Consider the following 10,328-nt stretch of genomic DNA (forward strand, 5'->3'; position numbering starts at 1 on the left):
TATATATATACATATATATTTATCTATATTTATTTATAGATATAAATATATATATGTATATAAATTAAAACTCTGATGAACCAGATTCTACAAAAACATTATTTAAATTTTTATAGGTTTTCATCATCATTTGATGTATTTGCACTCATTGTGTCTACTTTTAATGTTCATTTTAAATGTGTGGTTTTCTTTTTGTTCACATATAAGCATTTTATTTTTAGCTTTGCTTTAAAGTTCTTGTTTTGTGATTTGTACATTTGTGGGTTAAAATAAAGTTGAACTGAAGGTCGTCTCTTCTTTAAACATGTTTGAGGGAAATAGTCCTGAGATCCAATAGTTCTATTTCATATAGGCTTCGCCCTTTAAGGCCTTCGCTTTAGTGGTTTATCCCGTTATTCAGAGCATAAGCACTGAAAAAATTTAGTCCACGCCCACCTGCTGTGTGGGCCCCACCCGGTCCGTATAAATTACGTTAAGAGCGGGAAATCGGCTCCCATTTTTTCTTCAGCGAGCTAATATAGCACTGTCAGAAGAACAAAGAGGATAAATTGTGTAAATGACCAACCTTTGTGAAGGATGCTTGGCCTGGCAGTCGACCTCCGGTCGTCCGGTGAGTTCTCCTCCCCGAGGAGAAGATGACGAGCAGTCTTATTCCAAGGTAAGCGTCGGGGAACATTTCCCAGTGACAGGTCACTACACGCTGGACAACGCCATCTTGTATTTTTTTTTTCCTCTTATCGCCAACCCTCGGGGCGGACCGGATGGTTCCTCCGGGGCAAGGCGTGCTCAGCTGCAGCCCCCGCTGCTCATTCCCTCCTGGGGAGCGTAGTGTAGGTGGAGGGGGGCTGAGTGAATGCTCACCCCATCCCACCTCGTTTCGCATCGGCGATCACACCGCTCCCGGCCGACAGCGCCCTCACGGTTGCCCGGCGGAACCCAGGAGGAGGCTGACATGAAGGGACCCCTTTTTTCTACGTCCCTCGCCTTTTCCCGCCAGTTCGGATGATCGGCGGGAAGGTTGTTTTTCACCGGGCTCCACTGTGGCTCACCGTCTTGATCCATACGGCCTCGCGTTCCAACAGGACGTTCGACGGGCGAGGCCACAGACGGTTCTTTCCTGGTAGATTAGAGGAGTCGGTCCCCAGTCCGCTCCCATCACCAGAGTTGAGGGATTCACCGAGCGGGGCTATTCCTCTGTAACCCCCCTGGAGCCAAGCCTCGCGGAAGCTTCCGGTGCGAAGCTGCCCAGGTCGGAGCAGCGTCCCGTCCCTCCGGAGGAACTCGAACCAGACGGCGACCACGCTCTCCAATCGAGCCCACCGATGTATTTTCAGGCAGCCGCAGTTAGCAAACAACGTGTGCTGCTAGCATATAGCATGTCCAAGGGACTGAAGGCCGCAGACCTGCCTTGGAGACAAAGAACTCCCTCTGTAAGGCAGCTGACGCCAGCTCAACATATGTGCCTCTCCCACGGTTTGCCTGTCAAGGACTGCAGCGCGGATGACGATGATCCAACGACCCACCTGGCTTCGATACTCCCCTCGCTGCCGGAGAAACTGCACAAGACCTGATGAAGCCCATCGCGGACGCGTTGTTCAGAGCAGCTTCAAACCATGCTGGCGAATTGAAACAGTCGGAGGAGGTGCCAGAGGCTGTGCGCCACCTCATCAAGCCGCGCGGCCCATCCCGGCCCGCTGGAAGGACCGTCGCGAGCAAGCTTCGACTTTTCCACGGCCGCGGCTCTCGCTGAGTTCCACCACCAGCCCCGCCCGTCAGAATCCAGCCCTCTTCACTCCGGCACCCTGCAGCTCAGCGTTTCCCCAGAGTTTGCCTGCAAGACAGCGCTCTGGGCAAACAATCGCAGAGCTCATGAGAGAGAAGTTTCTCAAAATGACGGTCTCCGGAGGGTGTGTGTAAAAGTGACACGAAAGTTGAAATAAATCATCATTAATGATCAAAGTGTCTGTTTTTTAGCCAGTCTGTAAGCCCGGATGAGCTCACAGCGGCCGCACACATTAAGAGCCGGTGTCCTTAATAAGGTTTTTTAAACTCACCGCCGCTCCAAGACATTACTAGTCGCTTACAGGGCACGATGGTAAGTGAAAATAACTCGTTATAATCCCGAGCTGCACGATTTTCACTCACACGATGTCCACACGCACTCGTGGGATGAAACAGCCCCACACACGAGCCGGTGTCCTTAAATAAGGTTTTTAAACTCACCGTCGCTCTAAGACATGACGAGTCGATCACAGAGCAGCCTCCACACATGAGCCGGTGTCCTTAATTAAAGGGTTTTAAACTCACCGTCGCTCTAGACATGACAAGTCGATCACGGCACAACGGTAAGCGAAAATAACTCATTATCAACTAGAACTGCACGATCCTCACTCAAGCGATGTCAACTCGCACTCGTGGGATGGAACAGCCTCCACATGAGCCGGTGTCCTTAAATAAGGTTTTTCACTCACCGCCGCTCTAGACATGACGAGTCGATCACTAAAATGAACAGCCTCCATCCAACGGCGCTGCGTTGATGCTGGCACACACACACAGCTGCCGGCGCTAACCAGCTCACATCGGTATAAATGTGGTCCGCAGGCTGGTTCGGGTGGAGGTCCTTCTCTCTCACAAGAAACGACACCCGTCTCAACGAATCAAACGTGGGCAGCCGTCACCCACCGCGTCTCAGCTTTCGGCAGCTCACCGCAGCTTAAACGTGAAGCAGCTGAAAGAACCCGGTAATGAGTCCCGCCTCCCTCCAGCGCGCGCCCCTCCAGCGAGAGCGGCGCGCGTCCCTCCAGAGAACAACGTGTGCTCCCGCGGGGCTAGCAGCCTTCACTCCAACAGCACGGCGTTAATGAAGTCATGCCTTCCGCCTTTTCAACGTTCGCACAGCGACGTCAAACGCGCAGCCCCACCGCGTCATCAGCTGTCACACGCTTCGCCTCAGCTCAAGTCTCACCCGGGATCATACAGAAAACATTCCCGCGACGCATGACGGCGGTTGAGGGGCGGACGGCTGACAGCCGTACAAAACATGACACATCACTTAACGCACGTTCACCCTACGAATGTTACGTAGAGTGGCTAAACATGCTCGCCGTTTTTCAGATGGATGGACAAGGTTTTATGCAAATGGTACAAGTTACAGTTTGCAACCCGAACCCCTCCATTCAGAGGAGTTATAAAAACGGTCCCGTCATCATCAGACTAAATCTCATCCCTAAATGCAGAAACCCAAGTGTTTCTGATAAAAGTAATCTACAGAGTCCCCCAACGGAGAGAAAACACAGGGTTTTTACTCACGGATCGGAGGGGTGAGACAGTTTTTTGGATCTGTTGTATAACATCCAGAGAACGCATACCGATCATCCTAACACAGAGACGAGAGTTTTTGTTTTACCTGGATGATCTGCTGCTCCTGTCACTCCAGACAGGAGGCGCTGATGCAGGATCAGGTGTTGACATCACACCTGTTAAATCTGGGCTTCGCCATAAATTGGAAGGAAGCTCGATTTTCCCGGCCCAGACATTTGTTTTTCTGGGAGTGGAATTAAATTCAACCACCATGAAAGCTCGTTTATCACAAACTAGATTCGACACTTTTTTAAAGTCAACTCAGCCACGTAAGACCCGGCAAGTGATAACAGCTGTCTCCGTCATGAAGCTGTTGGAAATGATGTCACTCACACAGTGGTTCCGCTGGTTTGTTTCACATGAGACGCCTCCAGAGGTGGTTTTTGCACGTCTGCATGTGGATCCAGTAAAACAAAACGACGGATGATCATTGTCCCTTCCTCTGTGGAAGCAGACCTCCGACTCTGGGGAAACACCTTGTTTTCTGTCAGAGGGAGTCCCCCTCAGCAGACCCACGTCACGGGTCAGTCTTCACGGACGCGTAGCTGTCAGGCTGGGGGTGGGGACATGCCTATTTCAAGCAGTAGGGGCGCTGTGGCCCCACTACACATCAGCCCACATCAATGTTTTGGAGTGTCGCACAGCACTGAATATGATTCAACACTTTGCTCCCGTGCTACAGAATCAACACGTGTTGATTCACACAGACAACATGGTGACTGCTGCGTACATAACCATCAAAGGGGTGTGCGTGCAGCCCAGATGTTACACATTGCGCGAAAGCTACTGTGTTGGGCTCATCAAAACCTGCTCCCTATTAGAGCGGTTTACATATCCGGTGTTCTGAACAGAGGGGCAGATGTGACGTCCAGGGGCGGCCCACGTCACGTGGATCAGACCCTCCATCCAGATCTGATGTTTTTCAGACGTAGCAGAAGTTGGCAAAGCAGCTGTGGACCTGTTTGCGACGCGAGAGAACGCTCTGTGTCAACTATGGTTTTCCCCTGAGCCCGCGAGACGAGCCATCGCTGGGGGGGGACGCATTTGCTTACAGCCCATGGTCCAAAACGCTTTTGTACGCGTTTTTTCCCCAGCCTCCTCTGTTTTTTACGGTTCCTGAACCGAGTTCAGGAGGAGGGATTGACAGCTCTCCTGGTGGCTCCCGAGCGTGTGAACGCACCATGGTGCCCAGGCCTGCACCGTCTGTTGTCGGGTCGCCGTGGAACTGCCGTCGAGGGAGGATGCTCTCCTTCAGGCATGAGGAGCGACCAAGAGTTACCCAGAAATAGGTCAGCATCTGTGGGTCTGACCGCTGAGCGGTCCCACTTAGAGGATGGGTCTCCCTCAGGATTCAGTGTGCACAATTCAAGATTCACGTGCTGCATCTACCACAGTTCTGTACACATCAAAGGGGACGGCTTTTCAGCGCTGGTGTACAGAGAAGGTTTAGAGGCCACCTCATGCCTTTTAGGCGGCGTGTTGTTTTTCTACAACAGCTGATGGATAGGGAGTTGGCATTCAGTACGCTTTAACGTACGTTGCAGTCATCTCTTCCTGCCACGAAGGTTTCGGAGACAGAACAGCTTTTAATCACCCTCTGATGAAGCATTTTTCTAAAAGATGTTCTGAGACGCCGGCCTGCTTCACGTGTCCTGCGAGCCCTGATCAAAGCTCCAATTGAGCCTCTGGATCAGGTTTTCACTTAAATTCTTGTCTCTTAAAACAGCCCTGCTGCTGGCTTTAACACCCGCTAAGAGGGTAAGTAATTATCTGCCCTCTCTGTTGCTTCGTCATGCCTTAGAACTTAGGCTGACGGGCTGCTCAGCTGATTTAAGACCAACCCAGCTTTTATGCCTAAAACATCACGAGCTCTTTTAAATCAAGAGTGATATCGTTGGAGGGGTTTCTCCCCCCCCCCCCACAGATCAGAAGAGGAAGCATCTTTTCATCTTCTCTGCCCGGTGCGGGCGTTGACGTGTTACATAGCGCGCACAGCTGCAATGCGTTTCAAACTCAACAATTGTTTGTGCATTATAGAGATGCTTCTGCAGGTCGCCCGTTATCCATCCAGCGCTTGTCACACTGGCTGTGTGAGGTTTTTTTCTGAAGCCTACAGAGCATCAGATTTAGAGCCTCTTGTCAACCTCTAAGCACACTCGACCAGGGGTATCGCATCTTGGACTGCTCTGCATAATGGTATGTCAATGCAGGACATTTGCACTGCGGCTGCATGGTCAACACCCTGCTCATTTATTCGCTTTTACCTACGTGATGTAACGGCTCGTTCCATGACACATTCTGTCCTTAGTGCTCTAACAGAATGAATATTATTGTTCTCATAGAACTCTGTTTAAGCTCACTTCTGTCTGCATGCATTACAGTGTGAGATGTTATCAGTCACAAGTCGTGTCTGTGATTTTGGTTCTATTGTCACTAATCAGTTCATGATTATTGTTACCAATCAGTTCATTTGATCAATAATCAATTCATGGACATTAATCTGTTTATACTGTTCAGCCATGAACCAGTTGGTTCATGCCCCCCCCCCCCCCCTTTTCAACTTCTTCTTCCCGTTGAAAGTTTTCCGGGGCGTTCATGCTTTGTCAGAACGCATAGTTACACAACATGCGTCTGTGCATGGCACATAATTACGCGATGCGTAGTTATGCACACGGGGAGCTGAGTGACGAGACGTTTTTTGGGCAAGCTTCCGCTTCTTACTGTGTTCGAATGGACCCAGTGAGGCGAGGACCACATCCGCTTCGCCCTTAACCCATCAGCGACAGCCTTAAAGGGCGAAGCCTATATGAAATAGAACGTTGGTTACGTACTGTAACCCCAGATTCTATGAATATAGGCGTAGCCCTTTAAGCGTCGGGCCTCACTGGCTCCTAAATGGCTGAAGAAAAAGCTATTTTGGGAGCCGATTTCCCGCTCTTAACGTAATTTATACGGACCGGGTGGGGCCCACACAGCAGGTGGGTGTGGACTAAATTTTTTCAGTGCTTATGCTCTGCATAACGGGATAAACCCATCAGCGACAGCCTTAAAGGGCTACGCCTATATTCATAGAATCTGGGGTTACAGTACGTAACCAACGTTTTGTGTCTTTTTTTGATTTTCAGCTGAGTTAACAGTCATTAAAGTGAAAACAGGATTTCATGATGAAGCTGGCACCGTTTATTTTATTTTTAATCTTCAATGCTCTGCTGGTCTCGCACGACACTGCCCGCAGTCACACGATCCTCTCCTCCGGAGAAGAAGAGGCTGGGAGGCTCATCTTCCCAGCTCCAGCTCAGCTGGTGACTCACAGAGGCCGTTCCAAGACCCCAGCCGCGCGTAATCATGAAGGTCCGACCCGCGCAGACAGGCGGGCAGAGACGGGTCTGCGACGAACGGTGGAAGCGATTTAAAAAAACATTTTACGTGTAAAAAAATAATAATCATTTTTAAATCACTTCAGCATTTTTTTAAAACATTTTTTGTATAAAAACAAAATATTATTTTATTTAAAAATCGCTTCCAGCGTCCGTCCCAGACTGTCCAGTCCGCCTGACTGCCGGGCGGGATCGGGATTCAGCCTTCATGATTACGCCCGGCCGGGGTCTGGCAACGTCCATCTGTGAGTCCCCATCTCCAGCTTCGCAGTGACCTGCGGAGCTCTGAGCACACAAGGCTGGTATCTGGAACCCGAGCCTCCGAGTCGGCACATCGAAGGATCTTCTGCGGTGACCAGCTGAACTAGGAGCCGGGGAGATGACGCCCTGCCCGGCCTGGCGCTCGGAGGCTCCGGAGGGAGGATCAGGGTACACCAGCAGAGCTCCATCCTGCTTGCTCTAAATTATGTTGTCGGCCACCAAGCACAAAAAATGCCAGCACATCAGCATTAGACCAAGATGTTGTCAGTATTGTTTTTAAAATCTTTAAAATAAGTCCAGGCTGCTCCAGTCCGAGAAATTGCAAATGGCGGATTATTGTTTTGAAACTTTCTGAAGGATCCAGTGACTCCGCCCCCGACCAATCAGTGACCGACAGTGTACTGACGTCACGTTTTTGTACCTCTTCATACCGGTTAGAACCACAGAGCCATGGGTACTGAAAATAGTAACAGGTGCTAAGTACCGGTACTAATGGAAAAGCCTCAGAACCGGGCCAAGTAGGGTCGAGTCGGCCCGTACCGGTACTAATGGAAAAGGGGCATTAGACCTCTTAAGCAAGAAATTGGTGTAATAGTAATTTTAGTGATCCCAACATATGACAAAGGCTAATTAAGGTCGTTTTCACACCAGATAGTCCGGAAGACTCGGTTCGGTTCGGGACCAATATTCATGACCTTTTGTTTACATTTGAGCTGGTGCGTTTCCATTCACACTGCACTGTGCAGTTGAGTCAACCTGTTGAACCAACCTATTCCCCCGCTCGCCTGTGGGGGCGCTGCACCAAAAACTACTGAAAGAAACGACACAAAAACCTCTGAAGACACGTCTTCTTCTTCTTCTGTAAATAAAAATAAAAACGAAGTGGCATCAAGTTTTAGCAGTTTTAGGAGTTATATTTTGTCATTTTTCAAAAATGGACTTAGCATGAGCAGAAGATGAGACAGAAGACCCTGGAGAATATTGTTTTTCACACAAGGCAGCTGACGGCTCCATATAAGCTAAGAGAAATGCGTGTTTGTTTACCCTGCGGAGCGGGGCTTGGTCTGTTTACATTCACACTGTACTCGAACCGCGCTGGAGTTCTCTTCTACCGGAACGAGACCTAGGTTTTAGCACGGGCCAGAGTTCGCCTTTTTGTTCCGTGACATAGTTCCATGGCGCGTTCACACCTCCCCAAACGAACCGGACTTTCTAGGAAAACGAGCTAGAGTTCGATTAAAGCGGACTAAACAGGGCTGGTGTGAATGCACCCTAAAAGTTCAAAATGACCATTGACTTTAACATAAGTTATTAGTCAGTCTGTGGACAATTAAATAGCTCTAAATTTGTTGTCCTGTAACAGAAATGTCAAACTGCACAGCTTGACACTTTATGTGTCAATGATGATCCTTATTTATTTCAAGGCCATGGGGTCAAAGGTCATCCTGTAGTTTAAAGAGTTGATAACCCTTTAACATAGAATTGTCTAACTTCACAGCATGGACCCCTCATCAGTTAACAATGATTTGTATTGATTTCTAAGCCACGGGGTCAAATGTCAAGGTCAAATTTCCCCCATTTTCTTTAGTCATAAAGTTTTCCATAGAAATGCCAAATTGCACAAATTGACACCACATGGGTCCAGAATGATTGCTATTGATTCATGGGGTTAAATGTCAAGGCCACAAGTCAGATATTCTTCTGTTATTTTCCTTTTCTGGTTAATTGCAGCTTTTTTTTGACCTTTGAGTTTTTTCTGCTCCTTTAGTTTCATTTAGTTTTGTTCTGTTCAGTGTCTCTGCTTATTTCAGCTTATGTTAATTTCAGCCACATTTCTACTCTACTTAGCTTTTTATTTTAAAGTTGTGGCAGTTTTTTTTTTCTGGTTTTATTTTACTGCTTTCAACAAATGTCAGTTGTTTGAATTCAATTTGCAATAACAGTTTAGAGAATAAACCTTTTTCAGCTTGGTTTCATCTTCTTTAGCTTCTTTACTTCCGGCAAAAATCCTTTAGCAATAAGCGTGCACCCTGCATTTTTGCAGGAAATGTAATTTTTCTAACAACCACAAACCACAGATTGTATAACAGATATAGTTTACATGGTGTGTAAACATTATATGTATACTTCTGCTTTGTTTCCTGTTACTGGTGTATTTTCATGGCAGTGTTACCACACCACTGCATGCCTGACAAAGTTAATACTGCATTTTGTCATTTTTTGTTTCCATATTGATGAAAAGAGTCCAAATGCAGAAGTACACACTGACCCAGGGGCGTCTTGTTTTCAGGTAGTGCTCATTTCTCTGTGGATGAAGTGGTGCTGTCATGCCGCAGTCTGCAGAGGATAGCAGAACAGGTTCTGGACACTGAGGAGGCGGGGCTATGTTTCCATAATGTCATCATCCCGCGCCTGCTGTCTCTGGCAGTGCAGGCTGCACTGCAGAGTGAGCAGCACATCCAATAAACATTTATACATCTTCAAAGTTGTTACAATGTTGTGTACTGCCAAGCAGGTGAACACATTGCAACCTGCTGTACAGATGTTAAAGACAACTGACTGTCCATTTTGACACTTGTTTTTTTAATTCACATTTTACAATATTTGTTAAATAATAAACACAAGGTAAGTCGTCATGTACTTGATGTTTTGCAGATGAGGGTCTATCTGCCCCTTGTAGTCCTCTGACGGAGGAGAGAATCCTGTGTGCGATTGTGCCTGTCATCAGTGTTGCCTGCTCCCGGCTGCAACCCACGTCAGTACAAACTTATAATTTGGTTTTGTTGAACTAATACTTACTCACCCATCAGTCTGCCTTTCCTAATATATATATATATATATATATATATATTAAAAAAAAATATATATATATATATATATATATATATGTATATATAAAAATATGTGTGTGTGTGTGTGTGTGTATATATAAATGTGTGTGTGTGTGTGTATATATATATAAATGTGTGTGTGTATATATATATATAAATGTGTGTGTGTATATATATATATATATAAATGTGTGTGTGTGTGTATATGTGTATATATATATATATATATATGTATATGTGTATATGTATATATATATATATGTATATGTGTATATGTGTATATGTATATATATATATATATGTATATGTGTATATGTATATATATATATATATGTATATGTATATGTGTATATGTATATATATATATGTATATGTGTGTTTATGTATATGCATATGTGTATATATATATATATATATATATATATATATATATTTTTTTTTATATTAGGGATGGGGTCGATACTGTAGTGGACTCGGCCTCCGACCTAAACCTGCCTCT

The 10,328-nt window shown here is 46.6% G+C and overlaps 1 protein-coding gene across 1 annotated transcript in view; it reads left to right on the forward strand.

Moving 5' to 3' along the window:
- The window catches only part of mms19 (MMS19 homolog, cytosolic iron-sulfur assembly component), a 113,290-nt gene extending 103,826 nt beyond the window's left edge, over positions 1-9,464 (forward strand). Inside the window, exon 18 of the mRNA XM_037691582.1 lies at positions 9,289-9,464. Coding sequence (XP_037547510.1) covers positions 9,289-9,464 — 176 coding nt within the window. The remainder of the gene's footprint in view (positions 1-9,288) is intronic.
- The last annotated feature ends 864 nt before the right edge of the window (positions 9,465-10,328 follow it).

The sequence above is a fragment of the Nematolebias whitei genome, chromosome 17 (genome assembly GCF_014905685.2).
Source record: "Nematolebias whitei isolate Nwh7 chromosome 17, NemWhi1, whole genome shotgun sequence".
Taxonomy (NCBI): Eukaryota; Metazoa; Chordata; class Actinopteri; order Cyprinodontiformes; family Rivulidae; genus Nematolebias; species Nematolebias whitei.